Source organism: Pipistrellus kuhlii, unplaced genomic scaffold (assembly GCF_014108245.1).
Source record: "Pipistrellus kuhlii isolate mPipKuh1 unplaced genomic scaffold, mPipKuh1.p scaffold_m20_p_52, whole genome shotgun sequence".
NCBI classification, from domain to species: domain Eukaryota; kingdom Metazoa; phylum Chordata; class Mammalia; order Chiroptera; family Vespertilionidae; genus Pipistrellus; species Pipistrellus kuhlii.
Window position 1 is genome coordinate 1,607,116 of NW_023425554.1, and position 22,898 is coordinate 1,630,013.

General features: G+C 50.9%; 2 protein-coding genes across 7 annotated transcripts in view; one reads left to right on the forward strand and one right to left on the reverse strand.

The window, feature by feature from the left end:
• Positions 1 to 16,494, forward strand: CUNH19orf44 (chromosome unknown C19orf44 homolog). 4 transcript variants are annotated; one of them, XM_045573595.1, is made up of 10 exons: positions 36 to 121; positions 401 to 536; positions 4,118 to 4,871; positions 6,762 to 7,083; positions 8,096 to 8,169; positions 8,875 to 9,292; positions 10,788 to 10,883; positions 12,653 to 12,819; positions 13,666 to 13,747; positions 16,274 to 16,494. In XM_045573595.1, exons 3-9 carry the CDS (start codon positions 4,119 to 4,121, stop codon positions 13,735 to 13,737), a joined length of 1,902 nt encoding a protein of 633 aa, XP_045429551.1. In that variant the 5' UTR covers positions 36 to 121; positions 401 to 536; position 4,118; the 3' UTR covers positions 13,738 to 13,747; positions 16,274 to 16,494. The 4 variants fall into 4 exon arrangements, with proteins under 4 accessions (XP_036271767.1, XP_045429552.1, XP_045429550.1 ...); XM_036415874.2 differs by lacking the exon at positions 401 to 536 and having other exon boundaries at positions 1 to 121; XM_045573596.1 differs by lacking the exon at positions 401 to 536 and having other exon boundaries at positions 13 to 121; positions 4,037 to 4,871.
• LOC118706521 (calcium homeostasis endoplasmic reticulum protein) overlaps positions 14,161 to 22,898 on the reverse strand; it is a 19,351-nt gene continuing 10,613 nt past the window's right edge. For 2 of the 3 annotated variants that reach the window (XM_036415868.2, XM_036415869.2), the window contains exons 9-17: positions 22,092 to 22,267; positions 20,330 to 20,765; positions 18,780 to 19,018; positions 17,819 to 17,952; positions 17,097 to 17,183; positions 16,536 to 16,685; positions 16,335 to 16,451; positions 15,811 to 15,905; positions 14,161 to 15,567 (exon numbers count right to left, since the gene is read on the reverse strand). In XM_036415868.2, the coding sequence (XP_036271761.2) occupies positions 15,374 to 15,567; positions 15,811 to 15,905; positions 16,335 to 16,451; positions 16,536 to 16,685; positions 17,097 to 17,183; positions 17,819 to 17,952; positions 18,780 to 19,018; positions 20,330 to 20,765; positions 22,092 to 22,267 (1,628 nt within the window). In that variant the 3' untranslated portion in view covers positions 14,161 to 15,373. The remainder of the gene's footprint in view (positions 15,568 to 15,810; positions 15,906 to 16,334; positions 16,452 to 16,535; positions 16,686 to 17,096; positions 17,184 to 17,818; positions 17,953 to 18,779; positions 19,019 to 20,329; positions 20,766 to 22,091; positions 22,268 to 22,898) is intronic. The other variant, XM_036415870.2, reaches the window with a different exon arrangement.

Genomic DNA, 22,898 nt, shown 5'->3' on the forward strand with positions numbered 1-22,898 from the left:
GCGCGCTGGGAGATGTAGTCTCTTTTGTCCTGGTGCGGTTGCCGGGGGCAACGGTCCTCTCAAGTTTGAGTGCCAGGCGGAGAGCGGCGTCGGACTCCGCGGATGGACACCGAGGGCGGAGGTTGGCGGGACAGGCTGGGCGGCAGGGGCTCCGGAAGAGAGAAACGAGGCGCGCCCCGGGCCTGGGGCGGGAGGGTGGCGGTAGGGAAACCCCCACTGAGCCTCAATGCCTAGTTCCCCAGTTTGGATCCGTTCGGGAGTATGACCCGATGTGGATCGCTCCAGGCCTGGGGAAACACTCCAGTGCTTCGATTTTTTTATTTTTTAAAACAACTTTATTGAGGATTCGTTTATATACCATACAATGCAGGCGTTTTAAGTGAAGTCCATTGTTTTTTAGAAAACGTTTGTACCAAGTGGTGCAGCCATCACCGTGGTCCAGCTGTGGAACTTTGCATCACTCCAAGGGGATAGATCTCCCTTCCCCGCTTTGCAGTCTATCCGGGCCCCCGCTCCTAGCCCCAGCAACTACTGATGTGCGTTCTGAGTCTATAGATTTGTCTTTCCTGGTGTTTTGCATCTAGATACTTTCACTTACTGTAATGTGTTTGAGATGTATACCTATGTGTATTGATATTTGTTCTTGTTGCTGAATAGTATTTCATTGTATGAACGGACCTCAGTTCTCATCCATTCTCTAATTAATGCGCATTTGGGTTGTTTTCTCTTTTTGTCTATTATGAGCAAAAACTGTTAAGTGTATTTGCATATATTTTATTTATCTTGGGCCACATGGAGTGGAATTGCTGGATCATTTGGTAACTATGGTTAACCTTTTGGGGAATTATCAGGTATATTCTAAATTGGTGACTGCAGCCCTAACCAGTTTGGCTCAGTGGATAGAGCATCGGCCTTCAGACTCAAGGGTCCCAGGTTCCATTCCAGTCAAGGGCATGAACCTTGGTTGCGGGCACATCCCCAGTAGGGAGTGTACAGGAGGCAGCTGATTGATGTTTCTCTCTCATCAATGTTTCTAACTCTCTTTCCCTCTACCTTCCTCTCTGTAAAAAATCAATAAAATATATTTTTAAAAAATAAATTGGTGACTGTACCATTTTACAATATCCCTTCCCCACCAATTGAGGGTTGCAGTTTATTTGCTTTTTCACCAATGCTTGTTAACACCTGTATTTTTTTATATTTTATTTTTTGGTTATAGCCATCCTAGTGGATGTGAAGTGGGATCTTATAGTGTGTTGTTTTTGTTTTGTTTTTAATTTTTTTAAATATATTTTATTGACTTTTAACAGAGTTTCAGAAAGGGAGAGAGATAGAGAGCTAGAAACATCGATGAGAGAGAAACATCGACCAGCTGCCTCTTGCACACCCCCCCACTGGTGATGTGCCCGCAACCAACGTACATGCCCTTGGACCGGAATTGAACCTGGGACCTTTCAGTCCGCAGACCAACTCTCCACCACTGAGCCAAACCGGCTTCGGCTTGTTTTTAATTTTTTTGGTAATCCTCACCGGAGGATATTTTTTCATTGATTTTAGAGAGAGTGAAAGGGAGGAGGAGAGACAGAGAAAGAAACACTTGGATTGGTTGTCTTCTGCACGCTCCCTTGGGGCCAGAATTTGAGTTTGCAACCCAGGTATATGTTCTTGACCAAAACTGAACCCAGGACCCTTCAGTCCGAGGGCCAACACTCTATCCACTGACCAAAACTGGCTAGGGCAGTGGTCAGAAAACTCATTAGTCAACAGAACCAAATATCAACAGTACAACGATTGACATTTCTTTTGAGAGCCAAATTTTTTTAAACTTATACTTCTTCTAATGCCACTTCTTCAAAATAGACTCACCCAGGCCATGGTATTTTGTGGAAGAGCCACACTCAAGGGGCCAAAGAGCTGCATGTGGCTCTTGAGCTGCAGTTTGCTGACCATGGGGTAGGGCAATCTGATGGTGGTTTTGATTTATACATTTTCCTAATGGCTAATGATGTTGAACATCTTTTCAAGGGTTTGTTGATTATTTGAGTATCCTCTTTGGAGAAATGTCTGCTCATGACCTTTGCCTATTGATTTATTTATAATTGTGTGTATTTTAAATATGTCTATTTTAGTTGTGGTAATGTACATAACATAAAATTGGCCATTTTTACCATTTTTTCATTGGTTATTTGTAAACCTAGGGAAAATTCCAGAACAACTACATGCCAGAAAAGCTGGCCTGGTGGTGGGGCCTCCCCTCTGACTCACAGCATGGGCTGGGCTGAGTCAAGTCCTGAGCCTCACCTACAAAAATGTTAGCAAAGGTAGTTGGTGACGTCATTTCGGCGCAGTATGGAGACAAGCCAGGATTCTGCCCACATCTCCCTCATTCCTTTGTCTTCCGCCTCATTCCTTTTAACGTCTGTGTCGTATTCTGTCTTCTGAATGCTGTCTCCTGGACTTCCCCAGGTCTCTGTGGATGGGTTTGGATTTAAAAAAAATACATTTTATTGATATTTTTACAGAGAGGGAGGGAGAGGGATAGAGAGTTAGAAACATTGATGAGAGAGAAACATCGATCAGCTGCCTCCTGCACACCCCTTAATGAGGATGTGCCCGCAACCAAAGTACATGCCTTTGACCGGAATCAAACCTGGGACCCTTCAATCCACAGGCCGACGCTCTATCCACTAAGCCAAACCGGTTTCGGAGATGCATTTGGATTTTTATGACTACGAACAATGCCACCATGTCATTCTTTAAAATTCTCTGTGCACATTGAGAATGTTAATTATAAGTAAATTCCAGACATGGAATTCTCAGGTCGTGAGATCTGTGTAGCTCACATTTTCATTGCTGTTGCCGAGTTTCTCACTAAAGGGTGCGGCAAAAACACACCCACACCCCGTACTTCCCCATCGTTTTATGTCTTTGGACCCCTGTAAACCTGTGAACCTTGCAGTCGGCCATTCCTGTTCTTCAGGGGCACAGGGGAACTTCAGAATGTGATGGAAGCTCTGGTCCTTCTCCCCGGGAAAGTGCGCGCCAGCTTGTGTACACAATCTATGGCTGACATCCGTTGAGGGGAGGGTGCTGTGTCTGTCCATAGCTTTCTCCTCCCTCCAGGTCAGCGGTCCTCACACTTTTAGTGAAATGAGATTTTCTTGGGGACCTCATATACAGACTGTGTGTGTGATTTTTTGAAATCCTCACCAGAGGATATGGTTTAATTGACTTTTAGAGAGAGAGAAAGAAGAGATTGAGAGAGAGAAACATCCACCAGTTGCCTCTGGTATGTGCCCTGACTGGGAATCGAACTTGCAACTTAGGGATGTGCCCAGGCCGGAACCGAACCTGAAAGGTTTTTGGTGTATGGGACTATGCTCCCCCCAGCAAAGCCACCCAGCCAGGGCCACATTGTGTGTGTGTGTGTGTGTGTGTGTGTGTGTGTTTTAATATTTTTAAAATTGATTTCAGAGAGGAAGGGAGAGGGAGAGATGGGTGAAAATATCAATGTTAAAGAAATGGAAACATAAAAAAAGAAAAAAACACACATCAATGTTGAGAGAGAATCATCATCAGCTGCCTTCTACCCGCCCCCTACTAAGGATCGAGTCCACAACCTGGGCATGTGCCCTGACTGGGAATCGAACTGTGACCTCCTGGTCATAGGTCCTTGCTCAACACCGGCTGGGCCAGATGGTGTCTAACAGCTCTTTGTTAGAGAGGTGAGGACGGATAAAAGAGGAGCCCTGTCCAACTGGCATGGCTCAGTGGTTGAGCATCGACCTATGAACACAGTTTGATTCCTGGTCAGGGCACATGCTGGGTTACAGGGTTGATCCCCACGAAGGGGTGTGTGTGTGTGTGTGTGTGTTTGTGTAGGAGGCAGCTGATCACTGATTCTCATCAATGTTTCTCTCTCTCTTCTTGGAAAAAAAAAATTAAATTAAATTAAAAAACAACAACAAAAAAACAGACTCTTAGGTAATTGCTTAAATGATATCAGGTGTCTGACCATTTTCCTTGCCATCATCAGGCTTGAAGGGAAGGCTCTGTTTGACCAGACTACAAAGAGGTGGTTTGAATGCATGATACGTTTTCTTTCTTTCCTCCTTAGAATGGCTTCAACAAGAAAAAACTACCATCCCATGCGTGAAATCTTTGGTGATTTCAATGATATTTCCTTAGAAGATTCAAAGATGGAAAAAATAAAAAACTTGAAAATCAGTAGGAATCTCACCAAAATAGCTCCCGGTAATAGCAGATTTCTAAAAAGAAGCCAAACTGTGGGTGGAAAGCACTTCTTCCCGAAGGAGGATGCTGGCCCGGGGAGCGGGCCCTGGCTGGCCTCAGGGAGACCCCCGACCACGGCCTCCAAGCTCAGGACCAGCGCCGCGCTGCGGAAGCTGGCCCAGATCGAGTCCAAGATCATGAGCCGGAAGGCACAGGTGGACTTGTCTGACGAGGAATCCAACTCGAAGACCTCCATGGACAGTCTTCCCTGGAGAGCAGCCAGCATTCGTCCCGGGAGTCCAGCTGAGCTTTCTTCCCCGAATGCGGACCACACCTCCCGGAAGCAGGCTCCGGCCCGGAGCAGCATGCCGGTGGGCAAGGGCCATAGGTTTCTGAAGAAGAGAGAGCCACCTGCTGAAAAGCTTCCTCCTGAAGCCCATGTTGGGAAAGAGAGGGACCGTTCGGTGCCCAAGGAGAAAGCACCCGTCAGAAAGCTGGATGCGCCGGACAGCGATGAGGAGGAGTTGAGGGAGTTGCTGGGAAGCCTGATGGAATCTTCCCGAGAAAAAGAACCGCGCACGAACCAGGGCTCCCCCAGCACCAGAGTCGTTGGGAAAAAACAGGCAGAACTGTTCTCGGTAAGGTTTGCATGCATTTGTTTTCAACTAAGTCTTTGCGTTTGTATCTTTCTGTCATAGCACCAGAGACTATATATATATATATATATATATCCTATTGATTTTTTATAGAGAGGAAGAGAGAGGGATAGAAAGTTACAAACATCGATGAGAGAGAATCATCCATCAGCTGCCTCCTGCACACTCCCCACTGGGGATGTGCCCACAACCAAGGTACGTGCCCTTGACCAGAATTGAACCTGGGACCCTTCAGTCCGCAGGCCGACGCTCTATCCACTGAGCCAAAGTGGTTTCGGAGGCCAGACTTTGATAGCAGGAGTCACCCAGGAGCCACATGAGACACGGGTTTGATGAGGAAAGGTTGGGTTTCAGAGCTACCTGTTGTGGGCCTGCTCTGCAGGGGGTGGAATTTGGGATCCGTTAGGCAGTTTTGCAGTAACGTTAACTGTGTACACACAGGACAGCACTTTGACTGGTTGAACACCAGCAGTGATAATGCCACAGAATCATTGCCTTGGGAAGGCTGTATTTCCATTATTTTTATTGAGATGAAATTCACATCAAATTGACCATTTTCAAATGAACAGTTCACTGGCATTTAGTACTTTCACAGTGTTTTGCAGCCACCACCTCTATCTAGTTCCAGAACATTCTTAGCATCCCCAGAGGAGACCCTGCACCCTTTAAATAATTACTCCATTTCTCCCTCCCCGAGCCCCTGACAACCACTGATCTGCTTTCTGTCTCCATGGGTTTGTCTGTCCTGGACATTTCACATAAATGGAATCATACAACTGTGTGGCCTTTGGTGTCTGGCTTCTCTCGCTCAGCCTGGTGTTTTCAGGTGCACCCACATTGTAGTGTAGGCCAGTGCTCCACTCCTTTTTTGTTTTTTGTGTGTTAACCTTCACCTGAGGATATATTTTTTCATTGTTTGTTTATTTTTACAGAGAGTGGAAGGGAAGGGAGAGACGGAGAGAGAGAAACATCGATGTGAGAGAGACACATCGAGTGGTTGCCTCATGCACTGTGTCCCGACCAGAGCGGGGGTGAGGAGGTGGGGGTGGGGGGCCAAACCTGTAACCCAGGTACATGCCTTGACCAGAATTGAACCCATGACCCTTCAGTCCATGGGCCAGTGTGGTTACCACTGAGCCAAAGCGGCTAGGGCTCACTCCTTTTTATGGCCAAATAATATTCTATTGTGTGATGGACCACATCTTCTGTATCCATTAATCCATTGATGGGCATTTGAGTTGTCTACCTTTTGGGCATTCTGCTGCTGTGAGCCTTTGTGTACAAGCACCTGAGTCTCTGTTTTCAGTTCTTTTGGGTAAATATTGTAGCTCGGACTGGAATGAGTGGGTCTTACAGTCATTTTATAAGCAGCTTATTGATGACCAGTCAAACTGTTTTCCACAGCGGCTGCACCATTTTACATTCCCACCAGCAGTGAATGAGGGCTCCAATTTCTCTACATCCTTGCCAATACTTATTTTCTGTTTTGTGATTATAGCTACCCTAGTGAATGCTAAGCATTGGGAAGGCTGTGTTTTGTGGGGAAACCCTCTGCATATTCGTTTTGGTTCTGTTGAAGGTCCCAGCTCTCATAGACATGTACTTGGAAATGTGTAATTTACAGTATGTATTTGAAGGCAAGGTGATATTTCTGATTATTTGTGGAGTATTTTTTAATTATAACATTATCTTGTCTAAATGTTGTACCTTGACTTCCAGAAACGAGGGGACATAGAGAAAGGGCCACTGGGGGATGGATCTGTGGTCTAGGAAGCCTTGGTCTCATGCACCCTGCCAGCCACATTGTCAGGTGGTAAGGACTCACGTATCCCGCGTTTGGTAATTTTGTTTCTTTTATTTCTGCCAAAGTAGGATCAGATCCCAACTGAGCCAGAACTGCTTTCACTACCCAGTGAGGAGCCTTCCAGCGCAAAGCCACCTGGGACGTCACATCCGCCCACTTTCCCATCAGCACACGGGACTCTTCGCAGTGTGTGCTCCAGACCCCCCTCCCCGCAGACTCACCTTCCTGCGGACACAGCCCCCGGCACGGACCCATCGCTTTCCGTCACCAGCACCGGGTCCGAGCCAGGGCCCCCCAGGAAGGCCCGGGGCAGGCTCTCCTCCCCCGAGAGGAGTGAGGCCGGGCCTGCCGAGGAGTCGCTCTCCGAAGCCTCTGACGACAGCCTAAATGGTAACCCCCAGCCCTGAGCCGAGGCCTCCTTAGGGTCCCCGGGGTGGTGGTCACGGGTCTTGTCATCGGGAGCGCATGGTAGGCCCTATCACACCCAACTCCCTGACCTTTCCTGAGGGGCCAAGACATATTTTTGTTCTTTTTCTTTTCTTACGTCTGTTTTTATTGGTTTATAGAGAGAGGGGTGAGGAGAGGGAGAAACATCAATGTGAGGAGAAACATCAACCGGCTGCCTCCCGTTTGCAGCCTGACTGGGAGGGACCAGGAATAGCGTGTGAACTGAGATGACGGTTTGTCTTAGAGGAGCTTGGAGGAGGGGTGAGTCCTTGGGCTAGAATGTCAGGCTGGATTGGACCTGGTCTTTTTTTTTTTTTTTTTTTTTTTTTAATATATTTTATTGTTTTTTTTGTTTTTTGTTTTTTACAGAGAGGAAGGGAGAGGGACAGAGAGTTAGAAATATCCATGAGAGAGAGAGAAACATCAATCAGCTGCCTCTTGCACCCCCCCACTGGGAATGTGCCCAAGGTACATGCTCTATCCACTGAGCCAAACTAGTTTCAGCTGGACCTGGTCTTTCAATGGGTAGGTGGGAGGGCCAGCCAGGCTGCTATCTAACTCTAGAGAAAAAGTGTGCAGACCCCCTGGACTAGCTTACTGAGCACAGGGATGGCATGTCTCCCCATCTTCCTATCGCTAGTGCTTAGCCCAGTGCATACAACATGATGGCAAATATTTTTTTTTAATATATTTTATTGATTTTTTACAGAGAGGAAGGGAGAGAGATAGAGAGCTAGAAACGTCGATGAGAGAGAAACATTGACCAGCTGCCTCTTGCACACCCCCTACTGGGGATGTGCCCGCACCCAACATACATGCCCCTGACCGGAATCGAACCTGGGACCTTTCAGTCCGTAGACCGACGCTCTACCACTGAGCCAAAGCGGTTTCAGCGATGGCAAACATTTATGGAGCAAATAATTGAGTAAATATCATGTTACATTTTTAATTACAGATTTTAGAATAAATATTTTATCCCTTGATGATCTGGCTCCAGCTGTCAGCACGCAATCGGACTTGGAACAGAAAGTAAGTACAACTGTCTGATTTTTCACTGTAAGTCATTGCTTAGGAAGGTTTGCAACTGTTACACTTCCTTTGGGTCAGCAGTTCTTAATGGGGGTGGGGGAGGGAGGTGACTGTGCCCTCAGGGGACACTTGGTGATGTCTAGAGACATTTTTTGGTTGTCATGACTGCGGTGGGGTGTGCTGCTGGCATTGAGTTGGTGGCTGCTGGGCTGGGTGCTGCTCAGCGCCCTGCAAGGCACAGGCGGCCCCCACTGCAAAGAATGTCTGGCTCTCAAATGTCAAGTGCCACAGGAGAGAGCCCGACTTCGGTGATAACAGGACGAAGTTACTTCATACAGTTAAAGCGGGTCCCATTTAATCACCCATAGCCACACCCGTCTGACTTATTCCACTGCCCGTTGTGATTCTTGTCCTATTAGTGACCACCTCAACATCAAAGGCATTGATACTGCACAATAATGACACTAACAGATCTCACTCATGTGCTCCCCACATGCTGAGGCCAGCAGTGTTACGTGCAGCAGCCCGTGCTGAAGCATGGCAGGAGTCCACTCAGTTACTCCCCTGCCCACGTCAATAAAGGACCAACGGGGGCCTCGCCAGGAGGGCCCCAGGGGCACCGCACCTCGTCTGAGGCAGGGGTGTCTGGAGCATGCTCATCACTCGAAACCACTTCCCAGTTATCGCTACTGTCCTTCGTTTCAGAAAGGAGGTCTGAGGGAAAAGCCACCCAGCAAAAGCCCCGGGACCAGGGGCCCCCCGACCAGCAGCGAGGTCTCCGAGCACCTGAGCGAGCCCTCGGCCTCCTCTGCTGCGCCCCAGTGTGCCGCGGGCCTGAGCCCAGCGCCTGGGGAGCCTCCAGCCAGCACGGTGAGCCTGGCTTATTCGGAAGATTTTGAGGATTCCCCAAGCCTGACAGCATCAGAGCCAACGGCCCATTCCGAGGAGTCTCTGGACGGGACGTTGGCCTCTTGGTCTGAACTCTCTGTGAGCCTGAAGACAGACCAGCCCCCACCAACGGGCGCCTCTCGGAGAAAGTGGGCCCCGGAAGTGACGAGAGTCACCGTGAAGGAGCAGGCTGTGCAGACCCTCGACCCCGCCTTCACCTACCAGTGGACAAAGGGTAAGTGTGAGGCCGGAGTGCCCGAGGAGGGAGGCGCGGGCCTCGGCGGCAGCGACAGGCACGCGGGCTGTGCAGTGGGCAGCTGGCGGCATGACAAGGAGCGCCGTGTCTGGAGCCTGGCTGTCGTGGCTAACTGGCTGGGGTCCTCGGTGCCCTGCTTTCCTCTTACACAGACGAGGGCAGCTGCCCTGGGTGTTTTCTTCTCTTCCGAGCACTCAAACATTATGAGTTTCCAGAATCGGTGACCAAGGCGGTACTTCTCAACCGGAGTGATTCTGGCCAGAGGAGACGTTGGCGAGGTCCGGAGCCATGTGGGGCTGTGGCTGCTGGGTGGAGGACAGGAATGCTGCTAACACCTCGCAGTGCCCAGGATGCCCCCACCAAAGAGTGATGTGGCCCCAAATGTCAGTGGTGCCCAGGGCGGGCCTGGGGGAGCAGCGTTGCCATAGAAACTGCCTTCTGGCAGCTCCTGAGGCCAGTGCAGTCTCCCAGGCTGCACTAGCTGGTGGTCTCACGTTGGTGTGTTTGGGTGGATTCTCTCTCTCTCTCTTTTTTTTTTTTTTACAGAGAGAGAGAGTTAGAAACATCGATGAGAGAGAGATATCCATCAGCTGCCTCCTGCACACCCCCTTCTGGGGATGTGCCTGCATCCAACGTACATGCCCTTGACCAGAATCGAACCTGGGACCTTTCAGTCTGCAAGCCAACGCTCCATCCACTGAGCCAAACAGGTCTTGGCAGGGTGGATTCTCTTCTGTGATGTAGGGGGCCCTTCTCCTTCTGCCCAGTGGGACTTTCCCTTCTGGCAAGAAAGTTCCTTTTCCTTTTTTTTTTCCTTAATCCTCACCCAAGGATATTTTCCCATTGACTTTAGAAGAAAGGGTGATGGGACCGCTTTGGCTCAATGGATAGAGCGTCGGCTTGGGGACTGAAGGGTCCTGGGTTCGATTCCGGTCAAGGGCATGTACCTTGGTTGCGGGCATATCCCCAGCAGGGGGTGTGCAAGAGGCAGCTGATCGATGACACTCTCTCATCGAAGTTTCTGACTCTCTATCTCTCTCCCTTCCTCTCTGTATAAAATCAATAAAAAATATATTTAAAAAAAAAAAAAAAAAAAAAAAAAAAAAGAAGGGAGAAGGAGGGAGAGAGCAAAAGAAACATTGATTGGTTGCCTCCTGACCAGGGCCAGGGATCAAACCCACCACCCTGGTACATGCTCTTGACCAGGTATTGAACCTCAGACCCTTCAGTATGTGGGCCAACACTCTAACCAATGAGCAACACTGGCCAGCGCAAAAGTTCCCTTTTCTTTAAGCATTGTCTTGCTCCCTTGTCTCATCTAGACAACATCTGCAGCATAGACAGAGCTTGTTCCTGGACTGAGCAGGGGGTGTAATTCTCCTGGACCGGTTCATTTAGATTGGGGGGCTTCGCCATACAGAAGCCATTGCTCCAAATCTGGCCACTTACCCCTTCCCCTTTTCCCTTGGAACAGAGGCCAGTAGGGCAACCATCGGGCCAGCCCTGGGAAGTGCCTATGTGGATCCTACACCCATCGCCAGTCACGTCGTCAGCGCAGATGCAATAGAAGGTAACAGCCCACCCATCTTGTGGTGAAGTGGATGCATGTCATCTGCAGACTCACCCCCACCGTTGGAAGAGGGGGTCCACGCTCAGTGCTGGGTGTGAGGAATCTGTTGGTGGGGGTTGTCACAGCCACAGGAGCTGCTGCAGTTCCTAGGGTCCCAGACGACAGACTGAGTGATCAAGAACCTCCCGTCTGTCTTGCCAAAGGAGACAGATGTCAGACAAAAGAGGAAGGTTATAAGAAACACACCATTCCACCAGGCTATTTTTATTCTGTATGTTCCCCTTTGAGACTTTTAATCCAGAATCCACTATTTTGTTTTCCTCTGAAGACACTCAGCCTGTGTGGTCACTGGCCTCCTTGCTGAGTCTGGGGGAGTCATGGAGCCTAGGGAGACCCACCCCAGACTGGAAGACACACAAACAGTTCTCCAAAAGCCTTTTTCTTAGGGAGCCCAGACTTCTCCAGGTCCCCATGTGGCCACTGATGGCTCACATGACACTAGTAAGGTTACACTAGTACTTACTATTCCCCACCCCCCCCATTTTAGTTTTCTTAACATTTTAAAAATATGAAGATATTAAAATATAGTAATTGTTACAAAAGAAACGTTTGCATGTTTAAAAAGAGATTTTTAAAAACTTAATATTAACCTCAAAGATTTTTCCATCTATATATATATAAAAGCCCAGCAACTGAATTGCAGAATGACCAGAACAACTGGTCGACCAGTTGCTATGACATGCACTGACCACCAGAGGGCAGACGCTCAATGCAGGAGCTGCCCCCTGATGGTCAGTGCACTCCCACAGTGGGCAGATCCCTGCAGGTCATGCCACACACCCCGACCCAGTGCATGAATCCATGTACCAGGCCTCTAGTGTTACTATATATTTGAATAATGATAATTTTTTAACACTTGCAGTTTTAATTCTTTTTAAAAAATATATATTTTATTGATTTTTTACAGAGACTAAGAGAGAGGGACAGAGAGCCAGAAACATCGAGAGAGAAACATAGACCAGCTATCTCCTGCACACCCCCTACTGGTACATGCCCTTGACCGGAATCGAACCTGGGACTTTTCAGTCCACAGACCAACGCTTTATCCACTGAGCCAAACCGGTTTCAGCTGCAGTTTTCATTCTAATAGTATTTTTATTTAATTAAAAATTTTTAATTACATTTAAAAATACATAAATCAGCCGAGACCGGTTTGGCTCAATGGATAGAGCGTCGGCTTGGGGACTGAAGGGTCCCGGGTTCGATTCCGGTCAAGGGCATGTACCTTGGTTGCAGGCATATCCCCAGTAGGGAGTGTGCAAGAGGCAGCTGATCAATGACTCTCTCTCATCGATGTTTCTAACTCTCTTTCTCGCTCCCTTCCTCTCTGTACAAAATCAATAAAATATATATTTTTTAAAAAATACATAAATCAAATTTACCCCCTTTCCCTATGGGTCAATTTACTAACCTTTCTGTGTGTTGGATGTGGAGTTGAAGACTTTCAAATCTGCCTTAGGGTGAGCATTGACATGAGCTCTGAGGTTCACAGTCAGTAGAGGGCAGTTCCATTTATTAGGGACAGACAACAGGCGAGCCTTCCCTACTTCCCCAGGTGGCCTGCTTCTGGAAAGCATGGAGACATACCGGAGGGAGGGGGGCCTGCAGAGCGCCCGGGCCCAAAGCAGCGGATGCTGACAGGATGAGGGACTGGGCTGGGCTGGGAGGACAGGGCCCAGGGGCTGCTCAGTAACTCGGTGCTGGGGCAGCCCTGACAGCTTACAGCCCGGCCGTGTTCGCACTCAATGACATGCTCAAGCAGCAGCTGAGCCTGACGCAGCAGTTCATGGAGGCCAGCCGGCACCTGCACGGGTCCCTCCTGCAGTCCCTGGACCGAGACGCGTTCCACTACCACACCCTGGAGGAAACCAAAGAGGTGACTGTGGCACGGCTGCCCCCTCGGGGAGAGGGCGGGCAGGCAGGGCTCTGACCCCGGGGACAGCACTCAGCCCAGGGCAGCAGGGAACTCTGATGTGTAACGTGTCACGTTATAATATATAATATATAAAATACATCACGATGCACTAGATATATATTACATGTATACTTCTTTATAGGAATGGCATATTATATGAACTGTTCTTCATGATTTTATTTTAAAAATATGTTTTATTGATTTTTTACAGAGAGGGAGAGAGGGAGAGTTAGAAACATCAATGAGAGAGAATCATCCATTAGCTGCCTCTTACAAAACCCCTACTGGGGATGTGCCCACAACCAAGGTACATGCCCTTGACCGGAATCGAACCTGGGACCTTTCAGTCCACAGGCCGATGCTCTACCCACTGAGCCAAACCGGTTTCGGCCACCCCCATCCCTTTTATTTGTTAGAGAAAGCAGGTTGTTTGTCTGACAGCCAGACTTTGCTGATTGCATCGTGGGATTCCTTTTGTTCCTCTGCTGGATGTCCATCAGTTGACTGTTTGCAGGCTGGTGAGCTGACCACGTGCTGTCTATAGGCTTCCATGGCTCCTCGCTGCCTGCTCTGGGCCCGTGTCCTGAGGACACCCAGCCCTTCTTCCTTCCTGACAGCAGTCACTCATCCTTTCAGACTCAGCCAGGGCTCATCTTTCCTCTTCTGTCCCCACAGCGTCACCACATGGCACCTGTCATTTTGTCAGTGTGACCAGGAACTGCTGGGGCAGGCGCTATCTTCAGCACCCAAAGCCCCAAAGGCTGAGGCGTGGTGGTGACATGTCCCTGTCTGTCCTCTGCTCCGCAGTACATCAGGCACCACAGACCCGCCCCCCTGACCATGGAGGACGCTCTGAAGGAGGTGAGAGAGGAGCTGTGAGCACCACCAGGTAAGGCTTGGCTGTGGTTCTAACAAGCTGGTCTCGTACTCCAGCCATAACGCGTCAGTGTTCAGAGGATGTTTAATGTGGGAGGGGACAGGCGGCACCTAGGCCTCACCGGGGTGGGATTCCCCTCCCGGCCCCTGAGGACAGACAGACAGGTGGAAACGGAACCCGGGTGACCTACCGCTCATGGCAAGACAGAGGCTGCCGGGCTGTCTGGAGCCCCGTGGACCGGCTTCCCAACGAGCTGGGGCTGAGGGGGGGATGAGAGTCCCATTTACTTACAAGAACACAGGGCCAGGGGTCCATTCTGGGGACCTTGGTGTGAGACACCAGGCAGAGCTTTGACCTGAGCCTATAACTCAACGTCCACACTCAGACACACCTCCCTTCTGAGCTCAACACACCAAGAAAAAGGGCTTTATGAAAAAGTCTTTATTTGAAGGCAAAACAGTAAAACCCACAAGAAATTGTTAACAGCACGTTTATGCTTTATATCCTGAATCAGACACATTTAAACAATTCACAGCTACAGGAAACCTAGAACAAAATCAAATATTTTATCACATCAGGTTGAAAAGTTGGAGGTTTTGCATCTTATCCAAAAGAATTTTTTGAAAATGTTTCTGTACAAATAAAGGGCACCGCACCTACTGCCTGAAGGTACTAAGTGCAGCAGATCCCAGTGTGGCCAGCGGCTCCCTCCAGGCCTCACCTCCCCGTGGTGGGAGGGGGGTGGGGGGGAAGGAAGTGACAGAGCAGGAGGCAAGGCCTGTGGCCCCTCCCCACACTGGGTCTGAATGGACTATTGCAGCAAGTGCTGGTGTCGGGGTTCTTTTAAGTGAAAAACACAAGTAGACATTAAGGGCACAGGTCCTCCACGGGTATCATCCTGTGACCTGAAGATGTCTCAGATCCATCTCCTTAGATCCTTTTCTTTCTGGAGATAACAGCAAATGGCTAATGTTTAAAAAAAAAAAAAAAATTCAACTTAACTAAAATAACTAAGGGCCAGTATGTCTTGGAGGAATCAAGTTCCAAATTATCTCACTGGGGATCATCTGAGATCAACATGTTTTTAAAAACTAAACCATTTGGAGTACAAATGAAAACCCTGTTTAATGTTGCAAATCAAGGTTTTGTTTTTCCTGTTAAAGAGTGAGCAATACTAGCGCCTGGCCTGAGCTCTGTCACGGCCTAAGTGGGAGGTGCAGGCTGTAGAGCTGGCCGGCTGCACCCCCAGTCCGGGCGCCGGTGCTCGCAAGGCCTCCTGCACACATGCTTGCTGATTTAAGCAGAGACTCCCATCTGACTGGGAAGAGACAAATCCATTCCTACAGGTGTCCGGATTCTTGTCCAGGGGAGAGGCTCATGTTTCTCGCTTCACTGTCCAGGGAATGAGTGCAGGGTGTCCTCACGCGAGTCTTCCTTCCGTGTGAAAGCTGGTTTGCAGGTGGGGCCTGTGCCTCCCGCAGTAGAGCATGGCACTGGCCACTAGGTATGCTATGGTGGCCTCTTCTGTAGCTCCCCAAAACGGAGGCTGTGAGAACAGAGGTCCCTACCACCTTCCACATCCAGTAGCCAGGAAGGTCCCATTGCCAGCTGCGGCGCATGGCACGGCTCCTCACCAGCCTACTTGCACTCGTCCCTGGCCTTCATGCGGGCGATGAAGGAGTAGCTCTTGTTCCTGCGGTAGTTTTCGTAGGGGTCGTCCAGGGCCACTCCCACTCCCTTGTACTGGTCCCACTTATCCCGCACGTCCCCCCCCTTGATGGGGTCCTGGATCCCTTGCTCTTTCACGCCGAGGCCACCAGATCCACTCCAGCCTTAGGAAGAAAGAGGGACGAGTGGTTACAACCTACAAAACCGCACTCTGGTGCCTTTATCCTGACACAGTTAGGCATCTGGGGAGGTAACGTGCATAAACGCGGTTTATAAACACAAAGCTGGTAAAGAGTGCCCAGCAGGCCCGCCCTCTTTCAGATAAGGTGGAGAGTTGGGACTTCCTCTGAAGCCACCATCCCCAACCTCAAAATCCCAGAGCAAGTTGTTCTTCCCCGGAACCTTACCCATTTTCACCAGCATCTGATGTCCTTTGTTCTCTTCCCCAAGCCTGGAGTCAGGTATAGGAGGTGCTGAGTTAGAACCTAGACCAGCTGAGGAACTAAAATCAAGACAGGTTACATCTTTTAAAAAAGAGCAGGTATATTTATTGGAATGAAAACTTAGAGTATTACAGGGTGTGGCATTTGAGAACAGTCACAGTGCAGGATGGACACAAACACTTGTGTCTATTATTCTTCATCCTCTTCACAAGCCAGATAACGGGAACTCTAAGGTGATGCCCCGCTTTACACTGTGCAGCAAGGGTGGGTCACACCGAGCCCCTGAACGGTTAGAAACAGAGCCCAGCCACCGTGTGAGATGAGGAAGTGCCACGTCACTGCGTTAAGGCCGGGTGTACCTGAGGCCCTGTGCCAGCACGGGCCACCACGAGCATGTCTTCTCAATGACACATTTCAACATTCACAGAAAGCCTCAGAGGATCCAGCGCTCCCAGGAGCTCGCTGGACAGTTAAGACAGAAATCTTACGGCGGAGTGGGGCTCCTGGACCGCGACCGACGCCTCCTTCCCGGCGAGTAGGACTTGGACCGGGAGCGGGAGCGGGAGCGCGAGTGGCTTCTCGAGGAGCGGGATCGGCTGCGGCTCCTGTGGGGCGGGAGGAGGGAAGCCCTCGGGTCAGCGGGCAGCCTTGGCGCCTAAGGCCCAGGCCCCGAGGGGGTACCGGCCTACCTGGAGCGGGACCGGGAGTAGGAGCGGGACCGGGAGCAGGAGCGGGACCGGGACCTGGAGTAGGAGCCGGACGACTTGGAAGACCGCGAGTTGGAGCGAGAGGAGGAGCGCCCTCGGCTTTTGGATCTGCTCCGAGACCGTGAGGGTGCGCTGCGGGGAGAGGCTGGTGAGCTGGAGCAGCACCTCCCAGCTCCCACAAGGCCGAGCCTGCCACCCCACCCCAGACTGTGAATGACCCAGGGGTCCGGACGCCATTCACACCACCGCCACCGCCACCGCATCACATTCCTGAACAGCTTGGTGAATACAGACCAAAGCAAACTTCTCTTGTGCTGGTGTCTTAACTCAGGCTGTGGGAAGGGCCCCTAGCACCTCTAACAGAGGGGGCTAGACCTGACTTCCTCTGTCTATGACTGGGGGTGATGTCATATGTGTTATGACATTAGGTGTTGGGGGCATGATACATGTTAGGGTGTGACAGAACAATGTCACTCTAAGCCAATGCTTGACAAGATGTAGCCTGGGAGGCATGACGACTCCAGTCAGCAGGGACGCCCTTACCTGCTCCTCTTTTCCTGGCCTTTCCGCCGTCGGGCCCGCATTTTTGCTCGGAAGAACTCGTAGAGGCCGTTCTGCTCCCAGCCTTCGCTGTAAGACGGGCAGTGTGACCACAACAGCCTCCTCCCGAGGGGCACTGGGAAAGCTCATCAGGAGGGAGGCGGCTGCCTCCTAGCCACAAGCCTCCCTCCCCTCCCTCGGCATCCCTCCCTCCCTCAGGATGCCGAGCACTGGGCTGTCATTCCCACGGGACACCCCTCTGGGGCCGCTTTCTCGGTGAGGAACACCTGCTGGGAAGTGGAGAGGCTGGGCTGTATACCTGACACCGCCGGCTCTCGGCCTTTCTGAGCTGCAGCTGAAAGAAAGAGCTGAGGGTCCTAGGGCCTGTGCTAACATAGCTGGGAAGCAGGGGCTGTGACACAGATGGGAACCTGTGCCTGGCACAGGGAATCCTGAAAGGGACCCAGGACAAAGCCTGGATGTGCAGCAAGGTAACGTGTCCCAAATAGAAAAGCCTTTCACCACGTGCGACACACATCACCCAGTCAGGAGAGAAACGGACCCTATAAAGCAACTTCTCTTAGAGACACCACACTCCTCACCTGGGCCTCACACCATGCTGGGTAGAAGGTACGGATGGTAAGAGTCTTTCTTGTGAAGCAAACTTAGGGAAGACAGTCCCCTCCCATCACTGGCCCCACGGCTGTGTCTCCCCGGGCCCGTACCTGTTCCTTGGCCTGTCATGGGAAGGCGGGCTGTAAAAGGCCTCCACGGCCGCCAGCAGCCTCTCACTGGGTGGCATGGGAGGTGGAAGGCGGATGTCTTTAGGGTCCAATGGCTTATACTCGTGATCTTCTAGCTGCAGTGGAGAACACAGCTGTCGCCACATCTTGCTGGAGCCCCCCCTCAGGTCCACCCAGAAAGGTGCAGGTGCAGGAGACAGGGTCTGATTTGAGTATTCAGGTTGCCTGGGCAACAGAGTGCTCACCTAGCCCTCACTGGAAGGCCCACCTCTTTGAGGCTGATAAAAGCCAGAGAATTCTTTCTCCAAAAAAATGACCATAGAAAACATGGCCTTCAGGATATGGAGACAGAAAGAGCCCTTATTCATGCATAGACAGGCTGTGAATGCAATGCTCTACCTGCAGGTGCCACCCTGTGCCTTGACTTCCTACCTAGCGCTCTGTTATCTCCCTTGAGGGCCCTCTCACAATCAGGAGCATTAGCCCGGCCCAGGAACTGGCTCATCCGCTAGTCCCTCTGCCTGCCCCAGCTCCTTGCTCACCTCACCCCTCACATGCATATTCCCAGGTTCCATGAAGGCACACCTCCGAGGTTGCCCCTTTCCTGAAAAATCCCTCCGCCATCAACCCCTGGACAAGGTGGCTTCCAAAAACCAATACTAAGAGGACCTGTGCCTCACGCTCAACCCAGCCTGCCCCAAGTGGCACCAAACTCGTAGCATAAGGAGAAAGATGCAGAGGGATCAAGGGGACACAGGCCTCACTGACTTGGGTGCGTTCTCACAGACTGGCTTGGACAAGTTCACTGGGGAGAGGGAAGTGGCCTGGGGAAGCAGTTTTGTAGTCTACAGGAAATTCGTTTCATCTATGAGCTTTAAACATGGAGACAGAGGCACTGGCCTGAGCATGTCCCACTGAGCTTGGCACTCAGCACAGACCTTACCTTCACGAGGGGGGCCATTAGCCCGGCGGGGAGATCGAAGTAGGGAACGTTGGGGACCAGACTGGGGTCATCGTGGTTGATGTGGGGAGGGCCCTGTCGCCGCATGTGGGGTGGCTGCCCGTTGAAGCCATGGGGAGGAGGGCCAAAGTCGGGGTGTTGAGGTCCCCCCCAGGGAGGGTGTTCATTGATCCCAGGATGTGGCATGCGATGGCCAGGGTGATGGTGAGGGGGTCCCATCTCTGCAAAACAGAAACTTATCTCAGGCTCACAGGGAATTTATAAGCCGGGGGGCACCAAGGACCTCAGAGAGCAGCAAGGATACCAACACCCACTTTCTGAGCAGCCCTTCCATCACATTCCCTCCCACTGCTTCACCCACTGCTCAGGCAATGCAGCAAGGGGGGGAGGAGCCGAGGCTGGGAGGGGGCTGGCACCCACAACAGCACCTGATGGACCTCGTAGGTTAAAGAAGGAACCACAGGGAAATCACAGAACCTTCTAACAGCAATATTATGGGCTAAATTGTATCTCCTCCCCACTCCTCACCCACGCATTCACCACCACCAGTCCTAACTCTCCCTCTGAAGAGGTAATTAACAACATGAAGTCATATGGTTGGGCCCTGATTCAATATGACGTAAGGTAGAAAGAGAGAATCGTGTAAGGACACGGGAGAAGGTAGCCATCTACAAGCCAAGGGGAGAGACGTTAGAGGAAACTAACCTTTTTCCTAGACTGGGAAACAGTAACTGTTGGTGGATCCACCCAATCTATGGGACTGTCATGCCACCCCAGGATATTAACATAAGTAATAAACTAAGTGATCTCCGAGCTGAATTTATAACCAACGAAGGATTTCAGGTAGAGGCAGATTTATAGTAAAAATAAAATTATTTTAAGCCCAGCTGGTGTGTCTCAGGGGCTGAACATCAAATCAACTTCATGAACCAGGAGGTCACGGTTGGATTCCCAGTCAGAGCTCATGCCTGGGTTGTGGGCTCCATCCCTAGCAGAGGATGTGCAAGAGTCAGCCAATCGCTGATTCTCTCATTGATGTTTCTCTTTCTCCCTCTCTCTGAAATCAAAAACATAAAATTTTATTTTAAAAAGAGAAAGTTAAAATAAAGACTCTTTGAAAAACAAAGATAATAAAGTAGAGAAGCTAATGAAAACTGTTGTCACAAGGAACGGGAAACCAATCCTATGACAGCAGTGTGGCCCTGGACTCGGTGCCTGTTGCTGTGGGCACTTGGGGTTATTTTCCTTTTGGGGTCTATCTGCCTTTCTCTGCAGGACAGAGACAGTGCCTGTTCCTCGGAACAGGGACCAAGTGTCACACCTCTACGGCTTGGTGCGGTCTCTTCTCCTCTGTCATCCTATGACCCTGCCTCTGGGCACATTAGGTGCACACCACAGACCAAGAGCAGGGCTTCCGCCTGCTCAGGAGGCCAATCTGTCAGGTGCCTCCTCCTGGCAGCAACCTGGATTTCTCCAGAAACCAGGGGCAGGAGAGGGCTGTGTACTGGGCCTCAAACATGCAGAACACTCACCAGCAGGGAAGTCCCCCTGAGGGTAGTCGAAGCGGTGAGGATAGGGGGGCCGCTCGAAGGGGTGTCTCGGGGGAAAGTCATCCTGCATGAAGCGGGGCGGGAAGCGGTTGAAGTTGTGGGGGTGCGGTGGCTGGTTGAACTGTGGGTGCTGCTGGTGGGGTGGGAAGGGCCCGCGGAAGTGTGGTGGCCGCTGCATGCGGAAGGGCGGCTCTCGCTGGCCACCACCCCAGGGCGGCTGCTCGTGCTGGTTGTTCCAGGGCCCCTCGAACTGACTGTTCCAGTTGGGGTCAGGCTGGCTGTTCCAGGGTGCGTCGCGCTGGCCGTTCCAGCCTGGGTCCCCACGCTGTTCACCCCACATGCCCTCATGGCTGTTGTTCCAAGGTGGACAGTGGGGTGGCCCACCCTGGTGGTGTGGGTAGGGGGGCTGCTCGGGAGGCTGTGAGACAAAGAGCAGATGTTAGACGCTCCTGAGGTCCATCCAGCCTCCGCACTGCCCAGTGCCGCATGCTGATGGTCTGCTGGGCGCTGCCCTGGTGCTTTGTCTCCTCTGTCGTGCACAGTGGATGCTGTGGCATCTGCCCTACCACTGGCCCCTCTTGTCCATGCTGATAACCTGACTCCCACGTTTCTGCACTCCCATCGTGGCTGAGGACTTCCTCTGGGTCCTCACACAGGACTGTGTATAGGCCCCATGTACAGGGAGTCTGAACACCCCCCGCCCCTCGTCCCTCGTGGACAGTACAGAGGTGCCTTCCCCACTGTGTCCAGAGTATGGGTAGTGGCTGAGCCCCGGAGGCCCCCACCCTGAAGACAGTTCATAACTTCCTTCTACCCTGTGCTGTTCTCCTGGGACATCTCCCACTCAACTACTTGCCCTCAAGTCCTATTTCAGGGTCTGGTCCTAGGTCCAACCCAGGAAACTTGTTTCTGAAGGCTGAAGACAACATGAGCTCTAATCTCACCCAGCTACTGCAGCCCAAACTCAAGAGCCAGGGAGGATGTGTCCAGATGAGGCCAATCAGAGAGCTCATCCCTAGGGTCATAGTTGGTTAGCTCCACTGACCACTACCATCAGAGACTGGCCCAGGCCACCATACCCTCAGGAAGCCAGAAAGCCAGACTTTAAATATGGCAATCATTTCGAAACGTGTAAGATGCCTCATAGGCATTGCCAGGCCATGGCATGTGACTATGGATTGCTAACCGGGGCAGACCCTCGATGAGGGGACCCTGTTGTGAGCCTCCTAGTTCTGTTATGCTGGATGAGATGACCCCTGTCGCTGCCTAGAAGTTTCTGACCCCAAGGAAACGAGAGGAAGTGACCAGTATCTTAGCCCCAGAAAATGCTGCCCGACACCTGTGACCTTCCACCTCCTTATAAAAGCACCATGTTCTTTCCAGGGTGACAAGATGTTGACACTTTGCCAACGAATGAGTCAAAAAAAAAAAAGGGGGGGGGGGGAGGAAAAGGGAGCACCCTCCCGCACTAAGTGGACTTTCCCTGCACTTACAGGAAAACAGGGACCTGTTACTGAGCATCCCAAATGATCAAAGCACCAGAGAAGGAGGCAAGGCCCGATTTTCTTGCTTCACCTAATCCCAGGTGAAGATGAGGCTATCATACCCTCTCCCCAAGACCCCGCTGCAGAGCTCCAAGGCTCCCAGCAAGTGGCTAAAGCCCCTCACCTACAGAGGCCGGCCGCCACCCTTGTCATCAGGCTCATTAGGCCCCAGCATGCTCACCTGCCCCGGTAAGAAATACCTGCTGTTGACCCCAAGGAGCAACGGGGTGAGGCTGGTCAAACCACGGGGGTTTGTTAGGTGGAATCTGGTCGTGGGGCCCAGGGCCCCGGGGGCCGGTGGCTGCAGGGTCCTGGACCCCTCCTGAGGCGTCATATTCAGAGGAACCAGGCATCTGGATGGGAGGCTTGCTGTCATCTGGAGCCAGGCAAGAAGGCAGTTAGTGGAGGCCATAGCAGCAAGAGGTACCACCCAAAACAGTCATCAGTGGACACCCGGGCAGCCCAGACGGGGCTTCATTCCCTGATAAATCCTTGCTTCATGACCCGATGAATCTGCTGGGAAGGCAGCAGGACACACTTCTTTTCTGAAAGCTTTACAGTACGTATCATACTACTACCATCTTGATTTTAGTTTGCTAAAGAATTTTTATCATTGCTGAATTTTATTACCTATTCTGTATCTAATGCAAATATCACTTCCTTCCATTTGATGTTACTTTATTAGACTTCTTCAGTGTTAAACCATTCGTATACATTCCTGGGTCATGTCCTTTTGGTCATAATATATTTTAAAGATACTTGGCTGGATTTAATTTACTAAGATTTTGTTTAGTATTTCTGCATCTTTATCCACAAGCGACACTGTATTATATTTGAAATTCTTGTTCTGTCCTTGCCCAACTGGTGAGAAAGTTATCTTGGTTTTGGAAAATGATTTGGGCAGCTTTCCTTTGTCTGTTCTCTGGGACAGTTTATAAAGGAGAACTGAGTTGTAAAAGTTTTATCACATTTAAATGTGAAATCCCCAGCCTATTGCTTTAAACTGA